Raw genomic sequence first — 22272 nt, 5'->3', positions numbered from 1 at the left:
TCTTCAGATGCAGAACAAATATTCACCTATCATCCACAGTGATGAAGAAGGCAGGTTTCCTAGACAGCCACAGAGGGACTGGCCCTGTTATACAGCTAATGATAGAACTCAGAGAGCCCCCATTTTGGGCACCACAAATGGCAACCACACACCTGAATCATGGATGGTCAGAGATTCAAATCTAGACTAGGTAGTGATGAAGAGTTGTTAGCATATGATACTACTAGCCTATCTTGAATTAGTTCAACATAAGCTTTCCTATTAAAAATAACAAAATGCCATATTCTTTGTTAACTGACAAACACACTGACAGTCTCATCAGAGAGGACAAAAAATAATGATTTCTGTTCCATCCCCCACAAAAAAAGTAACCCCCCCAAAAAACCCACCCTGATTCTTGTCCACAATGCCCCAGTCAATGGAAATGAAAATCACAGTTCAGGTGTTTATAGATAAATGAATATGGTACCCATGAATTCACCTGTTCATGTCTGGATTTTTAAATAGAATACAGTTTTTTTCTGTTTTTCATAAACCCAGCAGAGAAGCCTTATCTTACATCCGAAACATTATCTTCTTCCCTCCTTTTCTGTCACTCTTAAAACATCACCATCCTCTCCATCACTCAGACCCACAACTTAGGGTTTTATTTTTGATTCCTCCCTCTCCATAGTCCCAGAGATCCAGGTCATTTCCAAACCTGCCACTTCTTCCTTCTCAACATCTCCAAGATACATCCTTTGGTCTCCATCCCCACAGGCAGATCTCTCATTTGAAGCATTATTATAATCCTCCTTGATTGCTGCAATGTCCTGCTCTCTGGCCTCACAAACACACACATTTCCTGACTTCACTCCATACAAAATGCTGTTGCTAACCTCATGTTCCTTGCCCACAGGTCTGATCATGTAACTCCCCGCCTGAATCCGTTCATTGGCTTCCTGTTCAATAAAGTATCAAAATGTAGGCTTCTTGTCACCAAATACAAAGCTCTGCATAATGCTTCCCTTCTCAAATAACCTCCATTCCTTCTTCCTTTCAGCTTTCTATGCATGTCACAGTCTCCCCAGGTTCATCCGCAAGTAGGGTGACCTGATGTCCCTACTTATATATATAGGGACAGTCCCGATATTTGGAGCTTTTTTTATATGTGCTCCTCTTACCCCTCACCCCCGTCCCAATTTTTCACACTTGCTATCTGGTCACCCTATCCGCAAGGCCCTTACTTTGTATACATTTAAGTCTCTCTTAAAAACTCACTACTGCTGTCTGCAAGTTGACTTGTATATACACTGTCTGTTGTATTTCCTGTTCCCCTGACCTCTGCCTACTTGTTAGTCTTTAGATTGTGAGCTCCTTAAAGCAGGGGCTATCCTTCTTAACTCTTTGGAAAGCACATTCTATAAATAATAATAATAATAATAATTAATAATAGCAGTGGCCATTGGAAAGATCCACTAGTAAACTGTGCTGTTGACCGTGACAGTCAATGCAGTGTGACATGCACCTAAGGCCCCCTTCCCCCCACAACCCCAGAGTTGTCTTACAATAGTGCTGCCACCCTGCCCTTCAGGATACCTCTCCCCACTCAAACTAGCCTTTCCCTGCACATAGAATCAGATCCAACTGGGCATTGTTGCAAGTTCTGAGCCTACAAGTGGTACACCTCCAACACCATCACCATCATATGCAGGTGGCTACTGACTACCAGCTGGTGGCCATACTACTTCTCACCATTTTTGTAGAACAGGGGAACACCAGGTTGTGTCAGAGTTGGAGAGGGACAAAAAAGAACAAGGTGGAGAGATAGAACTATGAGTACATTTAATAGAGAGATATAATAAGTATGTCAAAGAGAGAGTGAGAGCTAAAGAGGGAAGTGAAAAGGCGGGAGAAGATTAGAGGAAAAGGAAGGTGAGAAGAGAATGAACAATTGCGTCCCACCAGCACCAACATCTCCTCCAGACCCAGATACTTTTTCCCCCTCCCTTTTGTTGCACTGCTTCTGCAAGTTACCATGTACAGGAAGGGATTTGGACCTTTATCATTTCTTTCTTTTTAGAAGATAGCACCTCTTTTTCTAAAGAGCACCTGAAAATGAATTACCTCTCTTTTTCATGATGGGAACCCACAGAAGTACAAAAATGGAAATAACTTATGTTTACTTTGACTTACACACTTATTTTGACACATCTCTTGTCAGATGTGTGCAGCACAGTGAATCAGGGCCCTAAAAGTACAACAGTAAGTGTTTATTATAAAATGTTGATTACTTCTTAATGAGGTGTTCTTATATATATATATCACTATATACATATATAAAACCCGCCATTAATTATGCTCTGTCTCTCTCTCATTGTTTGCAAGATTTTATAAGGAACATTTTGCTAAAGGATCGGTCAACTGGAAATGCAATTTAGTAGTTAATCCTCAATCTGCCAGGGTGCACAGACATCCATTTATTTCTGAAGATATCCTGATGCAGATTAACAAAAGCCTCATATGACCAGAACATGCTATTTATATTCCAAAAATATAACATTGAATCATTTTTGAGAAAAAAAATCATGTTCTGAGTTTCTACTGATTCCTAAGAAACACTGCACTATTTCAGAGGGGTTATTTAGGGTAAGCATGAGTTGCCCTTTAAAATGTGTTTCTCTACATAGGTTTACAGTACCACAGATATTTCTTTTGTAAAGCATGGAAAGTTCATAAAGGTTAAGATGATAAATTGCTCAGCGAATTGCCAGCCTTTCAACTCAAGGATTTGTGCTGAAGTCCAAGATGAGGTCCAATAAAAAAAAATCACAACTTCGTACAAGACTAGCAATTTCATATGAACAGGCCTACGATAAGCATAAAAAATATATCTTCCCCCTCCAATATTCATTTCAAATGTTCCCAGTTCTCCTTGTCTTTCTTAAGGGGTTTCTTCTCCCTTCCATGTGTTTGAATAGAGTCCTTAGTTTTATACTGTCCATATATAAAAGAGATTATGCCTTATTTAAAAGTAATATTTACTTTTCTCAGATAAAGGCCAGATTTTCACAGTTAGGCATGTACTTTCATTTGGACATGCCTAACTTATGTCCAAATAGCCACTATATATATGCCTTCAAAACACCTAAGTGGCTATGTACATATGGAAATATCAAATTTGCGCATACAAGCATTGGCTATTTACTCATATATATAATTTACTTATTATTTTGATATTAAAAGGTTCCTATTTCAAGTTCTATTCACCTTTGCCATCTCTTTGAAAATACACATCACAGAACAGAAACAATTCCAACAGAGACCCCTATAAAACCTCAGGTAAGTGTGATAATCACCTATGTTTTTGTAAAGTTGGTTAATTTCTATTATGCTTCTGCTATCACTGCCTTACTTGATTTGATCTTGAGAAACTGACAAGTTTGTTTATTTATTTGGTACATTTTTAAAAGATAATCAAGGGTGCCCAGATACTCTCTTCTTATGCTTTCTAAAAAAAACAAATAAATAAATGATCAGTGATATATGATGATCCGTCTTCTATTTTTACCACACTCCCAAGTTATAGACTCTAGTGACAAATGGTTTACAACCTACCAACACCACCTCTGTTTTCTTTGTTTACTTTCTCCACCAGTTAGAACACGCTTGTGTTCTTGAGCAGAAATCTTTAAAAATGGCCCCAAATGCTGTTTTCTCCTGTATTACTTATATTTCTATATTTTCAGAATTGGTCAAAACATGGTAGGCTTTATATAGCTAGCTAATCACTCTCCACTCAAAGGAAAAGATTTTTCTTACTGATTTAGCATCTTACTGCTTACTATAGAGTTCTGAAAAGTCAACAATATTATTTTCGCATTTTCAAAGAAGACAGACCCTCCAGCTTCTGGCTAATTGTATTTTGATTTGAACAATAAATCTGAGGCAAGTTATTTCTGGACATCATTGGTGAAATCCTGGGCCTACTGACAAAGCTCCTATTCACTTCAGTGGAGCCAGAAGTTCACCTAAATGAGTAATTAAATTTAGAGGGTTTTAAAATTGGTGTAACTTACATCTTCTGACACCACCAATGTACATGTTACCCCCAATTTAGACCCCCCTGGACTTACTTAAACTCCATTATATTTAGTTCGTTACTTATGTCATGATACAGCAAAAAATGGAATCTCACGCTGAACATTAAGCATGTAATTAATCCCATTGACTTCAAAATCTGTCCCATTAACTTTAAAATTGTGTGTGTGATTCTAAATGTGTCTAAGGACTGATCCACTACAGCATGGAAGCATACACTTAACTTTATGTCTCATTGACTTATAGTTAAGAATATAATAAATAATAACAATAATAAATAACAATTAATAATATTTATCTCTTATATAGTCATATTCAAAGAATTTTATAAAGGAGGTCAGTATCATTATCCTCATTTTACATATGTACTGAGAGGGGAAAGTGGCCCAATTGCACCCGGCAGGTCAGTGGCAGAACTAGGAATATAATCCAGGTTTCCCAAGTTCCAGTGCTTTGCTGGACCAGGTTCTTAGTTACATTTAGATTCACATGTACAACTTGTAATTTATTGCTCCAGTTCACACCTTATATCACATCTGAATTTGTCGCAGTGAATCTGACATGCTGTAACACATGTGCCAAGGGGCCAGAACAAAGGAGCACAGTAAGAAAAACAAGTTACAGAGTGTTGTTGGAAGTATCTTATCTTACACCTTCTTGTGCATTCTTCTGGGTCTTCAGCATATAAATTACAAGAATTTTGACTCTTATATCCCCCCTCCCCTCAGCAAGTGGATGTAATTAGATGTAAGGAAATATAAATAAGTATAAATGAGCAATTTTATACTACTTTACAAATCACTTCTGAATTAGAACCCATGAGCACAATTCCTGTTCCCTGGAAAGTCAATGGGAGGTTTCCCATTAATGTCTTTGGGGATAAGACTGAACCTGTTTGAATATTTTGTTTAGAAATAAGCATGCATCTTTCTTTATTAAGGTCACATATTGTTCACTGTCCACATTTGACAGGTTTCAGAGTAGCAGCCGTGTTAGTCTGTATTCGCAAAAAGAAAAGGAGTACTTGTGGCACCTTAGAGACTAACAAATTTATTTGAGCATAAGCTTTCGTGAGCTACAGCTCACTTCATTGGATGCATATTTGCAACTTTCACTCAGAGAATGCAAGTTCTGCACTTTAGTGGAGAAATTCTCTCATCTCCAGAGGGTAAAACAAGACTTATGCATTGCTTAAGTCCCATTTAAGAACTACTTTGTTAGCAAAAGTGGAATTTAAGTAGATGATAGGCACTAGGCTGGCCTTCTGTCCAGGAGTGAATGTGCCAAATCATTTCTCTGACCTAGAAACTGAGAACTTTCTACAATGAGTGAAAGAAAGAAAGGAATATTTAAGTATGTTAAAAAAATAAGTTGAGGAAAATGCTTTGTCCAATGTAATGTATTATGATTACATATTTTCATCCATCTATAGTGTATCTTAATGTTATTTCCATGTTCCCATTTATGAAAACACCTCTAGCTAAAATAAATTATACTATATTGTCCAAACTCTCCTCTGTTATACCTGTGAGATCCCACTGACTTCAATGGGTATAGCACCAGTGTGAGGAGAGAACTGGGTCCATGGTATCCATTGCAGATTTTCAGTCACCCAGTGGATAAGGATGTTCAGTTCTCGTTAGAAATGAATGGGAACTGAGCAATCAATTCCCACTATCTGTGTTCAAAGGAACTGGTAATGTAATAAATGTCCATAAAATATGCTGCACTGTCTAGTCTACCTGACATGAAAATTGAATGATCTTAAATAAAGCCCAGGTGAACAATTTTATATATTTATTTTCAAATGGCAACTCCACAGTCCTTCATCGTCCATCCTGCTAGGAATAGCTACTCAAGCACTCTCTACTGCCACTCTCACTTTTGACCATGGACTGTTGGTCTGTCTGTCTGGAGCAGCTGTTGTGTAAGAATTATGAGAGCATCTCCAGAGAGCTATGATCATTCTCTATTTTGTGAGACAGTGGTTCTTACTACAGAGAGAGAACAGAGAAATTCAGATTGCAGCAGACTCTAGTTAATGTGTTAAATAATGTTTACTAAAGGAATAATTGGACAGTTAAATACAAACTCTTGTTGCTTTAATACAGAGCACAATACACTGTCTATCTAAGAACTGAGGATTCTCATCACCATAATACCTGTGCACATAGGTAGAGATATGAAATGATAGCAATATGAAACAAAAGCAAAGAAATAAAGCCCAAGGAGTGCATATATAGTACTCTAGTTGATGTGCTACATGTCTTCCTATGTGACCAATTTGCAGAAGATATGAGTTTGTTACAGCCCTATCTTTAGCTTAAGCTGTATCAGCTCTGGAGGCCACCAGCCCTTGTTTGCTGGACACGGAGGCATAAGCGGGGACTTGTCTAGCATTTAATTGCTGTGGGACTCACACACTTGGGATGAGCATTCTATGCCCAGAAGTATGTGAATTCCTACCTCTATCCACTCCATTGAGAACCCTCTTCTATCCACTGAATGCAAGTCTGAGAATTGTGAGAAGAATATCTCTGTATGTCTTAACTGCTGGGATGGAGTATAAGCAGAAAAGGGACCAAAGTAACACAGATCCCTCTACACCAGAATCAACAGTTAAAGATGAACTAACAAACTATCACCAAAATTGACACAAACTAGAACCCTTGCCAGAAGTCTCAGCAGAAGGGCCAAGGAAGAATGGGCATGAAGAGCTAAACAACACTTGAACTCAGGTATGCTCGAACTCTAGAATACTTGTTGGATGGGGAAGCTCACACTTACTCTCCCTCTGCTGTACCAACTCTGGACAGTCAGAACCCTAAGCTTCACAATAATCTAAACAATCATCATACTAAAAAGCTACATTGTTTAACAAAAAAAAATCAATTTTCCTGTAGCCATTTACAACATGAAATTTCTTACACTTCAGTTTTCTATGTTAGTAAGATTCATCCTGTGCCTTGTCATGGGGCCATAGCTTGATATCCTGCTCCTGCTGAGTAGCACCTTACTCCATGAATGGTCCCACTGACTTCAGTAGGACCTTTGATTAATAAAGTGCTCATTGGTATTTGAGAGAGTATCAGAATCTAACACATAATCAGAACAGCTCTGTGAATACTGCAAAACCAAAGTTCAGCAATATTTACTCAGTTTCTGAATGACTGTTCAGTTCCACAATAGTCACACCCATTTTTACTTGCTATATTCTCACTTTTCATGTGTTTTTGTTTATATTAATGTTTGAGAAACATGTTCATATGAATATCCATATTCACATGTAAACAAGAGTATTTCTGTACCAACGCATGATGAATATTTGTTGTTCATTATTTGCTACTAAGCATTTGTTATTTTCCTGCTTTAGCCATCCAGATACAGAGCAGAAATATTACCATGTAATGAGGTGAGCAATCTGACACCACAAATAAAAAAAAAGTGACTATTCAAAGTCCAGCATTTCACAAACGACCAATACGCTGAGATTTGTTCACATGAACAATTTCTACAACAACTAAGAATAGTGACAATTCAAAAGCTGCTCATGAACAATATGCAAACAGAATAAGGGTCTAAATTAGTGAGCAAACTTATTCACAGACAATAGCTGCAGTAATTCGATATACATTGGCTTGTAGTTGCATGTGCAAGGAGTTTAATTAAATGTTTGTGCTCATCACTATGGTGTCTCTCTGGAACAAATATGTAATTATTGTAGGAACATCAAATATATCATCATTTGTTAATCCATTTAACTTTCTAGAGCTACAGTCAGTTAATTTTGGTGAAAATAGCAGTTCTATTTGATATCAAGTATTGACATTTTTAAAAATTTACAAAAACAAATATTTTAATGCACAAATTTGATATGAAATATGAACACTGAGCCTGATTCTTGTCTCACTTTCCAGTAGTGAAAGTAACTCTACTTAAGTCAATGGTGTTCCACGCCTGTGAAACAGGTGTACATGAGAGGACAAACTGAATATGAAATACAATTATGAATGTCATGAAACTGTATACAAGCATATCTTAACACGTTAGTGTGTAGGGTCATAAGAATGTGCTTTGTAGAAGTGCAAAACAAATCTAAACTAATAGATGTTGTTAAACTGTAGTGGTAAAGTAGTCCAGTGTTGTAACATAACATTTGTTTTGAGACAATGAATGAACTCCTGGTCCCATTGAAGTTAATGGGACTGGAATTTCATCCAATAACTTTAACTTACTTTATTATTCTAAAAGTCTCTCTTAAACCTTTTAAATGCCCACAAAGTGCAACAAGTGAAATTTCAATTCACACAACTTGTTTTATGCAGCTATTTGCATTCATAGTAAGAAATACCCTCATGAGAAAATTTTTAGCTATATTTTCTGTGTACTTAATTATTTTGGGCCAGATCCTGCAAATACTTACTTATTTAACTTTACATTTCCACAGTAATCAATGAAGTCATGTGCTTTACATTCAGAACTTATTTAAATTCTTAGCTGAACTGAGATATAATCTCCAAGTGGTTCAGAACAACAGCTACATAAAGCAATGACAGACAAAAAAAAAAGTCCAATGAGTTGTTAATGTCACTAGAATGTCATACAAATACTTAGACACTTAGACATACCTTATTATGAATAACTGCTACTGAGGACTATGTCTCCACGTACTTCCAAGACTAATGTTTTAATATGAACATTGTCTCCACAATAGAAGTAAAGAACTTTCTTAAACTTTATTTAGAATTAAAGTTACTCTTTTATGCTGACAGATTTTAATGAAGTGATTATTACTTTTATTTTTCAAATACGAATGTAATAAAATATCAAAGTTAAGATGTCTCTGTTATTTACTCTCTAGAATACGAGATCAGTGAGGGGACGGGGACCATATTGAATACCAACTGGTTATTAGCAAAACACAGCACTTTTTGGTGGGTCTTCAGATGTAATTTTAAATCATGAATTCACATCTCAAAGAGTTTTATTTAGTCTTTTAAAAGTTCATTAGGAAATTCATCTCCAAGAATATGGGTTCAGAAAATCCACCAGCAAGAACAAAGGAATGGGGAAAAGGGAATTAAAACAAAATTTCTGGTTTTATTTTACTTGAAGAAAGATGATAACATAGTCTGGAACCCTGTGTGTATGTAAACTGTGCACATTTTCCAGTAAAGAAGAAGAAAGACACACATGGAAAGATATAAACACGGACACGGTCACCTCAAAAGAAGGCCTCAACATTTATTCAGGGTGTTTCTTAATTTTAAATGCTGTAAAGGTTCATTTTCATTGCTTTATTCATGGTAATAGTAAAACATTCCTTAAGAAATCAAAGAAACATTACACATCCTTACAAACAAACAAAATGCTTTTCCTCATGGGCTCATGATGCTTCACATCACTATTACACCTTTGCTCTATTTCTATTACTTTCCATCTGGGATTGTGTGAAGCTCAGTCTTACAGCAAACATTTTTTGTTTGTTTGTTTTCCTACACAGAGAAAACCAACCGCTTTTCTGCCTAGGAAAGAAAAACCCAACCATTGGAACTGCTCAGTCTGATTTCTATTTAAAATCATGATAGCCTGCTTTCAATATGGCAGTACATGGGGGGTGGGGGTTAAAAAGAGAAAGTACATGTGAAACAGAAGCCCATCTGTTTTTCAATATTATTAAAAATATAAAGGGGAAGGGATACTATCTGCATTAATACATGAAAGAAAGGAGCCCTTATGTGACTGTGGGGAATATTCTATCAGCCCATGAATGACCAGGTACTTTGCAATGCAATGATACTTTGTCACCTAATCTGTTAAATGCACAGTCCACAGTTTTTACAAGAATGCCTGGTTCAGCATAATGCTTTGCAATGCAGCAATACTGATCCCCCTTTATATCCTCTCTATACACACACTCCCCCTCTTTTCCCATCTATTACTAAGATATTTGTTTTCTATTTCCATTTATGTATGCAACAGACACACACAGCAAGCATAGGTCTTCTGTACTGTACACGTCAGTATCTATGTGTGAGGAATACACCCGTTATCATGCCAGTGTAAACATTTGCCTAACATGAATGATTATATGGATAACATACACCCTGATACTACATCCCACTGCTGACTGCCTTGGCTCCAAATACCATCAATAACAGAAATGCAGATCTGTCCTGGCTTCCTTAAGCCAGAGAGATTTCCATACGAAAGTGGATCTCTGTCCTTGGTCCTGATTCCTTGCACTGCTTTTGTTACCTTGGTACTGAAGAAGTGTAAATACAGGGTCTTGGAGACATACAAGCCCAAGCACAGCCATGATGTGACTGCTTAGGAGGAAGCAAGGATGAATACAGTGACAATCTGCTCACAAAACACGGCTATATTATAACTCCATGCACTGTAGCAAACCTTAAACCAAAGAGAAAAGGCTCCCTTAACATGGCATCAAATTCCACAGAAAAATCAGGCATGTACCACCCTTCACTTAGCCTCCCCATTCCTCTCGATGCAAGAATTGTAAAGCCAATAAAACATAACAAGATCCCAGCAGCAAAGGAGATCGATGGAGGCAATGTTGCTCTCTAAACCTTCAGCATTCACACAACAGCTCTGTGCATTTGAAAATTGTATCTTCATCCCCCCCCACACACACACAACCCTCAGCAAACAAGCAGAAAAGCACATCTTACCACTGGATGAGGGAGAGAAGCACAAGTGCCCACACCATCATTTTGAGAGAAAATGCAGGATTCAAGCTCCCCAGGTTTGTTGGATTTGGAGGACTCATCTCTCTCCCCCCCCCTTTCCTCTTGGTTGCAGATGGATCCGTCCCTTTCCTTCTTTATTTTTATTTTGTTGGTGGTTCCCACCCCACCCGACCCCCCTACGAGGTCCGGTCAGTGGGATGAAACATTGCATCCAACTGCAGGAATTAATATTCAGAGGGGGCAGAAATTAGATCTGCCCAAGCCTTTTGCAGCTACAATAAAAAAAAGTCAGTTTAGGCAGCTTCCAAATCTAGAGAAATAATATAACTGGGAGGAAAAGGATGGGAGAGAGGGAGAATACACACAACAAAAGCAGGCAAGGTAAGGAGAAGCACACTCACACACAAGCACATACTAACACAGACACCGGTACACAGACAACACAATCCATCAGCACAGGAGAAAGGGAAAGGAGGGGGAGTAAAAGGGGGGGGGGAAGAATAAAGCAATGGAGCTTCTGCCTGAATGCAGATTAACTCTGAGGTCAAAGTGGAAATGATGCACACTGCTGCAGCACAGATTAACACATGCGTGGTGTCAGCCGAGGTGCTTTTTAACCTTTGATTATACATATGCAGGCAGCCCGGGTTTTCATTTTGGAGGCAAGAAGGATCTGGCAAGTACAGAAAGGAAGGTTGAAAGAAAAAGCGTCCCCTATGATGCAGAGCATCTTCATTGCTTTTAACAGCCTGTAAATCATTATTGGAAAGGATAAAAAATAGAAAGGATGGACGGTGGGGGGAGTGAAAGAGGGGAGGGATGGTTGTTGCTAAGTAACTCGGGAAATGGGGAAGGCAGCATTGGTAGAGTTGCTATGAATGAGATGGTTTCGTGTGTGATAGAATTAGGGAGAATTCGCAAGGATCTGATCTCCTCTCCCCCTAATAAAATCAGACTAGACAGATGCAGGAAATGCCCTAAAAAAAGGCGTGAAGAACAATGAGTGTGTGTAAAAGCTGGACCTTGCCAGATCCTGCCAATTTGTGTCCCCAACCTCCCAAATTCCACTGCCCAAAGAGACAATAAGTCTAGATACTTTTTCGCCACACACACAAATTGAGACCACAACATATCCCAGTGCAAGAATGCCATGAAAATCCCGATCTAGCACCTGGATTCTGCCAGATCCTACCAAGTTTTGGCCCCAGATTCCACTGCCTAAACAGAGAACAAGTCTTGATGCCCTTATTGGATACACAACAAGAACAAAAATCAGGATAATTCCATTTCTTAGACGGAGAACAAGTTGAGATGTTCCTCATGAAGCAAAAACTTCTGGATCTTAATTCCAGCCAAGATACTTAGATCTGGCATCTGGATCCTGCTGGAAAATGCCAATTTCGAGAGCCCGCCCCCCAATCCCACTGCTAAATAGAGAATAAATCTAGCTAATCCAAGTGTACCTAAAATTACAGATATTGACACATTTTGGTGTAACAAAGCCTCAAAAACCCAGATCCAACCCCTGGAAGCCAATTTTGCTTCTAACTCCCCCAAATATGACTACATAAATAAAGAACGAGTTTAGCCACTCTGAGTGCATAAAAATATCCTGACTCCGATGTAGCCTCAGGCTATGGTGCCTCAAAAACTTATATCTAACACCTAGATCCTATGTTTATCATTGATTTACAAATTATGGTTATGATTCCTAAAACCACTGTAACTTGATGACTTCAGTGGAAATACTCCTGATTTATACTAAAATAAGTGAGATCATGTTTAGGCCCTACACCTATAAGAATCATTTCACCCACCAGTGTCCTGCAGCCAGTTCTGAGATGAAATGCTGCAAATTATGCTATCAAATCTGTCAGTATCTCAATACGTATATATTATACATATTTATATTTGAAACCCAATTCACAGTGCCTTTGTTCCTCTCTGGTAGAATAAAGGATTGTAAACTGGCCAAATCTGGCCCATGAGGAATATCCCTAGCATTAAAGCGTTCCCAGACTGCTGTTGAACTACTGCAATGGACCTCTGGTATGCTAGATCCTGGGCCAGAGCACAGCTGCATTCCATCTACTCAGCTGTCAGTACAGCCTTTTGGGAATTCTGCCTTTGAGAGTAATTTAGAGCAGCCCTTAGGTTGAGAGCCAAACTGGCCTCTGGTTGTCCTAGGAAACCAGGGGATATAAAGGCGGTGTTCAGCCATCATTGTCCTACCCATTGGCTGCTACGCTGAATAGAGCTCAGCCACACCTATGAATGTGGCCCATCACATTTATAAGGCACCCCTCACCTTTTTTTCCCCAGTGTCAATTAACAGACTGTTCAATGGGAAACAGTGAGGCCAGCAGAGAATTCCCCTATTGGAGGACAAAACCCCAGCTGGTGTAAATGACCTGCTGCAACTCTGCCTCACCTTTCCAGAAGAGAGGGCATGTTCGGCAATTGAGGAGCAGTGCTATACTAATCCTCCACTGGCTTACAGTCCATTAAGGATCCTATGTAAGTTGCACAATTTAGAGCAGCCTGGCAGCAGCTGTGTCTTGTCAGAGACAGGACTGGCCCTTAGAATCAGGGAAGTATAACTGTGTCCCTGACACTTCCCCGCACCTTCTATCCTGCCCAAGCAAACCTCTAGTGCATGAATGAAACTTACCCTTCAATGGCTATTACCCCAATGGATAGTACATTAGTTTTACATTTCATCCATATTGTGGCACAATATTACAATACTTTTGATGGCTCTAATAGCATAACATGCATTAAAAATGTATCAAGTCTATTTTTTAAAATAAATTTGTAACTTTGGGGTGGCTATATACTTTGAGTGATTTTAGGGACAATTTTTTTACCCCAACTCCACCTGGTTTTGTGCCTGGGCGTCCATGAAGGCACAACTAATTAGCAGCAAATTCCCCCCTCTTCTCCATTCCTGGAGTCCCCAGCTGAGGTCACTCAGACATGAAAGTACTTGACCACAACCATTAATCAATATCTGGGTATGAAAGCAGTAGAAAATGTGGGGGCACATAATTATGAAAGAAAAACTGTTCCTGCAATTAAGGAGATGCTAGCTATTGAGTACCTGGCCTTTCACATGTTTTTAGTGCTCTAGTTTCTGGTTGTATAGACAACTTTTTCTGCAAACAGGTTGTTTATTTGGTCCCGGTAACAGGTAATGTAGCATCTGCTGCTAGCTAATTCTAGGAGGCTATTTGCCGTTTATATTCATATTGCCGAAGGAAATGTGGCCTTCTTCTGTTGCTGGCAGATGTGCTGGAAGTAGACTGTGAAGTTTTAATAAGATCTTATTAAATTAACATGAAGGACCAAATTCACAGCCAGGCTGTGATTTAGTCTAATTTTGTGTATTTTTTTTCCGCAAGCTCCAGTATGTATGAGAAATTAACGCCACCCTCCCACCCCATATGAACATGGCATTGAACTTTTCAATTGAACATATGATGACTGCACATTTTTTATGACTGCATTTATGTATATCTTCTGAAAATGAAGATGTAATAATTACACAGGTAGGTAACTATGATAAAAAAATTGTTCATTCAGACTTAGACCAAAAGTACAATTTTTAAAGTGCCTTAGTGATCTATGAACCTAAGTCCCATTTTCCAAAATGCTAATGCAGATTAGGTGCCTAACTCCCAATGCGTCAGAATCCTTCCAGATTCTATAAACCTATACAAATATCTAGTAATTGCATGATATTTTCCAAGAAAGTTTAATTGTTATTATTATTATTTAATTTTATTATTACTTTCCTCTGAGAATCTCAAAGCAAATGAAACAGTTGGGAAAATATAATTACCCCTATTTTATATAGGGGAAAATGGCATAGAGGGGTTAAATGACTTTACAAATGACACAGAGCATATAGCAGTATGCAAATTGGGAATAGAATCCATGTCTTTTGTTTCCCCCAATAACTAAAATTCACTGCTCATGAGTGGGATAAACTAATATCAAAATACAGAAACAGCATAATTGAAATTAAACTTCTAACTTATCTTAAAATCATATGATATTTTATAAAAACAAATTCAAAGCAAAGAAGAGAGGGTTTCAAAATATCGATAGTTGTTTGTTTTTGTGTATGTGTGTGCTCTGATGAGTTTGACCGTGAAGAAACTTCAGAATTGGACTTGTCAGAATAAGAGACTGGAAAGTGGAGCCCACAATCAGATCTATGGGTCTAGTCTCCTTTCAGTCCATATTCAAAACACTGATTAGCTTTCAGAGGAGCTATGTGAACTGTGAACATGTGAACTGAATAGAAAATATATCCAGTGGAGCGAGATTAAAATCTCAGTTCTGAGATGATTATCCACTTCTTAATGGACAGGATTTCTAGGTCCTGCAAAAAGCTCATTAGATCAATTCTTCCTGAACACCACTGCAACTGTCAGGATTTATACATTTATATTCATACCGATTGCTGGGTCATATGTTGCAAATTACTACATTTTATATATAAATTAAGTGAACACTGAAACAAAGACACAAAATATTGCATTAATTTATTTACTTTGATTTTGATGTAAATTAAAAAAAATGTTAATTGTTGACTAAATTCCCCTACCATCCTTGGAGTGCTCAAGTATTTAATGTTACGATCTCCTAACAGATACATACTCTTATCCAAAATTGCTGATTTTACCATTAACATCTAACATCTCCCCATCCCACAAGTCTCCAGATAAAGACTCTAGAGAGATCTTCCTAATAACTGGGAGAAAAGATAGACTTTGCAACATGTCTGGAAGGTCTGGTTATATGGGACTAAGGGAAGAAGCACATTCTAAAGTGGTGGGGTCATCACACAGAATGCCCTACCAGCAACAGCCAGCTCCAGCCTAATAATGGGGTGATTTTGAAACCAATTTCATCTACTGCTAAGGACTGCAAGTGTAACAACATGATTTGCCCCACCTCAGGGGGAGCTCTAAAAGACATGGTGTCTATATTAGACATTACTAACAACTACATTGCACTCTGTTAAAGGGTGGGATGGTACTGTACATTCATCTCTATATCTGGAAGGTTTGGTTGGCTGATGGAGTAGTTCCAGCTCTTCCCTGTCTTATCTGGAGAAGCTAGTGTCTCTACTTAAACTAGCTTAGTTCAGTCCTTGCACCGAAAGTATCACCAGCCCCTGGTTGAGGCTCCGTACATGATTTTATCACAGTTTAGCTCATCATGAACTAAGTTGAACATTGTTAATAACAGGGAAATAAAACATTGTGTAAAGGAAACACCAAGTAACAAATTCAGGAAATTAAAAATGAATTATAAGACTTGAATTCTTAGAGCTTTCCATGGACATTTTTTGTCTTTGAAATACTGTTTTAAATAATTATTTTATGGTATTTGATGATTACAGTGATCGCAATAGATTATTTAATCATTCTTGAAGTAACTTAGGAATCAGCACTTCCTAATGGAGTGACATGTCTGCCAACACATTCTACACCTCCCAGATGCTAAAAGTGAGCACTGTCAATTTGGACTTCAAATGATTTAGTAATGTTTTAAAGCACCATGTATATAACAGTGCAAACTCTCCAGTCAGTTATTTAACCCAGCTAATGGTCAGTTTGTTACTGTATTAAGTCCACTCACTTTTGCTGTAGTGTACATTAAAGGTCAGGCTGGCTAGGAGGTGGAGGACAGAGTCATGCATTATTTTTTCACTTTTTCAGTTCATTTTTTTCCATTTTCTTTGTGGAATTGTGGTGTTTAATCTTTTTATGCTTTTGGAAAATTAAATATGTAAGGAGTTTTATGGCTTACTATAACAAAAATGGGATGCTTTTTTTGGGATGCTAAAATGGGATGCCCATTCTACACTTCTGTAATATTAGTCTTGTTCCCAATTGAAGAATAAAAATGCAAGTTCACATTAACCAAGAAAACTTTCTAGTCATTACCTTCTCTATCCTGCTTCTCTATTCTATCGTAAAGCAAGCAAGGGAGCATCACCAGATATTTAGTTTCTGCAGAAATGCAAGAAAAATGTTATGGCCTCAAATATCTGGAAAGCTGTTATTTAATTCAGGAAGAAGGCATTATTTTATCACCCTTTTCACCATCTTTAAAGACAACATTGTTTCTTTCCAGAGAAAGTAAAATTTATAATTTTCCAATTTAGATTGCAATTCAGGAAAACATTTAGGTACACACTTACATTTAAAACCATGTTTAACTTCAGTGGACTTTAATGTGATTTAAACATGTGCATGAGTGGTATCTTGAGTAAGGATGCTTTTCTAAATCAGGACCTTAATTAGCAGACAAGGATGCAGACTCATGTAGATTAAGATGGTGAAACAAAGGCTAGTGTTCATAGTAAAATTACTCAATCCAAAATGTCAGTGTTTATCGTTGAGCTACCATTATTTTCCTAGTGAGAACAAGCCATATGTTATTAAGTTGCTTCTATGCCACATATATGGATTTATCTCATAGCACTCTAAACTTAGATCTAGCAGCACTAGGAAATAACTATTTTTGTTCTTTCATGGGTCCCCTAATATTCCTGTTTCTCACCTCTGTAACATGTTGACACACCCTCTTATATCTGAAAACCAACTATATGGACTCTTGTGGTCATCATCTTTCTGGTGCAGAAAGAACCCCAGTGCAACTCCCTTCAAACCCTATCAGCCTATGTTGAGCATCAAGTAGACCAGAAGGGTCACTTAAGTGTGATTTAAGAAACATCACAAAGAATTGAGCAAATTGGATCCAGTCATGTTTGCAGGATTGGGATGTGAGGCCATTAATGGAGCTATGACAATTTACACTGACTGAGAATCTGCCCTCTAGTGTCTATGAGTATAATACTGTAGGGATAACCACTGAGATTCACACTTATTGTTTTACATTTGTCTGAGAACCAGTTGCTTTCAGATATGTTCATTTAAAGTCAACTTAAATAAAAGTTTACAAAGATAATGAATTTATGCATAAAATACAATTAAATTAAATGAGCAATTACTTGTAATTCTATTAAATTAAAAATAAATTGAAGTTCATTATTGTTATTATTTATAATGCTTAATATCTGTTGCAAATCTTCAGATATCAAGCTAATTCCAAATTAAAACTGTTAAATGGGATGAATAGAATTTTGTGGTAATTTTATAAAAAAAATATTGCAATTTTCAGTGAAATTTGAAATGTTGAGAAAAATTTTCACTGAAATGCAAAAAAAAGTCAACCTGTTCTAATTAAAATAGTGTGTAATGGGAGGTATAGGCTGCAAGCAGAGTCTGTCAGGCATCTCTCCCTCTAGTAGTGGGATGTGCAAGAAATTGCAGAATTTGGTTATTTTGTTGGTAATTCATAGAGCTGAATTATTTTTTCCAGGAAAATTTTCAGGATTTTCAAAAAAATTCCTGTCCCATATTGGGACAAAAGATCAAAAATTTGAATAGATTCAGGTTAATGAAAATATTTCAGTTTGATAATTTTGAAAACTGTGTTTTTACATTTTTAATTTATTTAGTAAAATTCGCTTACATTTCTAAACAAAAAGCAGATGAGTGATAAAGCCAGAGGTATAATCCAAAATCCCAGTCCTGTGCCTATCTACTGAGCCACACCTCCCCTTCAATAACAGCTCTGATGTTCAACACCTCAAAAAAGAACCTCCAGCATTTTGCAGGATCATATTCTGTGTAAGGCATGTAAACAGAGCTGAGATCAGTGATGAAGTATCCTGAATCATGGTCATTCTGAAATGTTCTAGTATGCATTAGTTAAGACCTTGCTTTCAATGTTGGGATAACATGAAATAGTGATTAAACAATTTTTGGAATAACATTAAGAAAAACCTTCCCATTCCCCATTAGTTATCTCAAAGGACTGACAAAAATGTATACCCACACATTTAATAAATCAAAGGGTAGTGAAAATAATTGATGACAATTTAAAAGTTTGCTTAAAAAACACTCAGAGGCCTGATTAAATTTTTGTAGACCATCTTAGGGGGGAAATAATGGGGTGAGCAGCAAATATTAGAAGCCAAGGGAAAGTAGGAGTATTGCTTAACAGATCAAAAGAAAACGGACAGAAAGAAGTGATTACCAAGGACGTTACGAAAAGTCTGTGACTTCTTTTCATCTGTATCTCTGAAAGTCTCTTTTAGTTTTCTAGCTTTAAAGTCCATAGTTAACAAACTATTTTTAGCAAAATGTTCCAAACATAAACTTGCATCTTCTTATATTTCATAATTTTTGGTCTTGTACCACATACAATATGCTTCAGACCTATGGGTGTTTTTTGGAATCTCTTCAAATAGACAACATTGCAGGATTCACAGTCCTGTAACGCTACTTATGTTTCTATTCCTATTCCTTTTTCTTTTATTTTTTTTCTATTTTAAACAACAGAAGCATCTTCCTCAATTCCAATCGACCTTTATGCCTATGAATGAGTAAAACAAGTTCATATGGGCCATAAAATAATGAAATACAAAGGAGATCTTCTCAACAACATTATTTGTTCAAATTATGCCAGGTATTTCTCATCCATAATAAGTCCAGGATAGACACCTTAACATATTTAACGCTGCATTCATAAAAAAAAGAACACTCCATTAGAGAAGTAGATCACATGATGGAGTGGACCATCCTAATTCCCCAAGGCAACCTACTGCAATACCACTGGGGAAAAACCACTGACTGCACACTCCTAGTTATCACCTACCACCTTACACTGGAACCCATCAGACAAAACCCATACATGATGGAGTACCACATCCTGAAAGAATCCCTCGACCTTGCAAAGCTCATCACCAGAAGGAAGCTCCCCACAGACCAGGACACATCAGCTCAAAGCGGCACCAGGCCTTGCCATAAAAACAGATGCAAAACCTGCAGCCAAATGTCTACTGCTATGGAGACCCCACACCTTTCAAGATGCATGCTTATCACAATTTGTGGTGTACCTCATTCAAATATCAAATGCCCCACTAACAACTATGTGGGTGAAACTAGACAATCACTACACTCTTGACATGGATAAATGATAAATGACAAAAATATCCTATTGCCCATGTATAAACGCTTTTCACACAACAACCATTCCATATCTGACCTTTCAATCCTCATTCTCAAAGTAAATCTACATACAACACCTTCAAAAGATGAGCCTGGGAGCTTAAACTCATAACTGCTATAGACATCAAAAATCATGGAGTGGATAGAGAAACTGGTTTAATGTCTCATTAAAACAATCAGTAACCCACTAATTTTCCTTTGTCCCATGACTGCAGAGTTGTCTATTGCCCACTTCATTTTGAATCGTTTCTAACAACATGTAGTCAATTCCTTATGCTTAACAATCTGTTCCACCTTTTAGTTAGCTATGACACTCTGATTACCTTTCCCAACCTGAAGAAGAGCTGACATTTTTTACCTTTTTCATTTGTCAGATATTGGTTTATTTTCTCTATGGTTATTAAGGAAAACAAGACAAGACACTAATGTATTGTGCATTTTCATTTTTGTCAGAAGGGTCATTATGGGAGCTGGTCAGAATTTTTGTTGAAACAGTTTTTCAATTACACAGATTGTTTTCATGAAATCACTTAGATTTCAAATAACATTCCCGCAGAAAGAAATATTTTGAAATAAAAAAATCATTTTGGAAACCTCTCATTTTTTGAAAATGTAGAAATTTTGTTTCACAATATTGAAATTTCATTTTAATTTTTATATTTCTCCTTTATTGTTTATTTTACATTATTTTATGACATGTCAGTAGTAGTAGTAGTAGTGCATAATATGCGTAATATGACTTGTTAACACCAAGCACCTGGTCAGTTACACCACTACTATTTTGTAGTGGGCATCAATGAAACAACAAGAATCCTGTCAGTTTCAATCAGCAGCTGCCAGGGTATCCAGGGTTCCCAGCTCCACAGTAGTTTACTAGGTTTACAGCTGGAGATCTAGGGCAGCATATTTCTTTTCAGAAACACCATTTTTCAGTGTTTCCAAATGAAATATTACCATACGTTTTCAAGTTAGGACTTTTGATCCTGATTCAGGATGAAAAATATTTCTGAAAACTTACAAATTTGGGCAGAACTAAAATTTGGTTTCCCAGGACCTGTAGTAAACAATGATGTCAGGATGTATCTAGGAATAAAGGTGAATGTCAGTTACCTACTTCCCTATTCAAGTGCTAATTTAGAACAAAATTAAAAAGTAACCAGGGTTTCAGAGATATTGAGTACTCATAAAATTGTGTGATACTTAAGTTCAGGCACTCAAGTGTGGGGGGCTGTTACAGGCTGACACAAGAGCTATGGCTGTTTATTCTGTTCCAGGGTCTGACCAGACCCAGTCAATACCTATGACTGGAGGAATAGAAAAGAGACAGGAAACCACCTATGCATATTCTCCCTTCTACCTCAAGTGCATTTCCTCATGAGCGTCCTGGAATCTTTTGTTTTCTGGTAATATTAAATCATGTTATTAGCATTCTGTTTTCTGAGCTGGACATAGCCTTACATAGAAATGTGTCCATAGCATGTAGTATCTGGGGGGAGAGAGAGCTCAGTGGTTTGAGTATTATGGGGGGAGGGATCGCTCAGTGGTTTGAGCATAGGCCTGCTAAACCCAGGGTTGTGAGTTTAATCCTTAAGGGGACCATTTAGGGATCTGGGGCAAAAATAAGGGATGGTACTTGGTCCTGCTGTGAAGGCAGGGGACTGAACTCGATGACCTCTCAAGGTCCCTTCTAGATCTATGAGATAGATAGATTGGTGACTGCATATGATCTGAGTGTCACTGCTCAGGATAGCTTTTAAATAAGTCTCAACATTTCCAGAGCTTCCTCATTCACTGTTTGATTGGTCTGTTAAAATGTATGATAACAAATATGGTTTTAGATTTCTTTAGTCTCAGAGTGAAAACTGAGGAAATGTAACATTATTCTTAGAAAAAAAATAGGCATGCTGGAAATAGGAATAAGAGCAGATGGTACAAGTTAACATCTTTAGAGATTATATTACATAAGGTGGTAGGAGGCTTTTTTTTTAAACAAAGTTGTTATTTACCTCTTAAGTAATAGAAATATTCAGCAGATGCTCTGATAACCAAAGCTCATTTATAATGTGGAAGCCAATAGGTATGCTCTGAAGCCTTAATATGCAGTAGTTATTCTCTATCCTTATACATGTGTGAAAACTGAAAATCTTACTACTAAGTAAAGTGTTTTCTATATTAAACAGGTATTTAAGCTTAAGATCTAATTCACAGGGACACCAGCAGTAATTCTATTCATTGTGGGTCTTCTGTCCATTTCTCCTTTTGTTTGAATTCGAGAGAGAATTTATTGACTGCCTAATTATTTCACATAGGGCACAATGCTCTTAATTCATGAATTATGAGTTTGATACAGACACAATAATATCCATCATCACCGAGGGTCTTTCCAG

General features: G+C 37.3%; 1 protein-coding gene across 4 annotated transcripts in view; it reads right to left on the bottom strand.

Moving 5' to 3' along the window:
• Positions 1 to 13104, bottom strand: part of GABRG2 (gamma-aminobutyric acid type A receptor subunit gamma2) — a 94889-nt gene extending 81785 nt beyond the window's left edge. The window contains exons 1-2 of one of the 4 annotated variants that reach the window (XM_043490870.1): positions 13099 to 13104; positions 10773 to 10874 (exon numbers count right to left, since the gene is read on the bottom strand). In XM_043490870.1, coding sequence (XP_043346805.1) covers positions 10773 to 10870 — 98 coding nt within the window. In that variant the 5' untranslated portion in view covers positions 10871 to 10874; positions 13099 to 13104. Of the gene's footprint in view, positions 1 to 10772; positions 11444 to 13098 lie in introns of those variants that run through there. The other 3 variants (XM_038414625.2, XM_043490871.1, XM_038414626.2) reach the window with 3 other exon arrangements.
• Between the last annotated feature and the right edge of the window lie 9168 nt (positions 13105 to 22272).

Source organism: Dermochelys coriacea, chromosome 8 (assembly GCF_009764565.3).
Source record: "Dermochelys coriacea isolate rDerCor1 chromosome 8, rDerCor1.pri.v4, whole genome shotgun sequence".
NCBI lineage: Eukaryota > Metazoa > Chordata > Testudines > Dermochelyidae > Dermochelys > Dermochelys coriacea.
The sequence above is the reverse complement of the archived record's forward strand: the minus strand, read 5'-3'. Positions and strand labels throughout refer to the sequence as shown.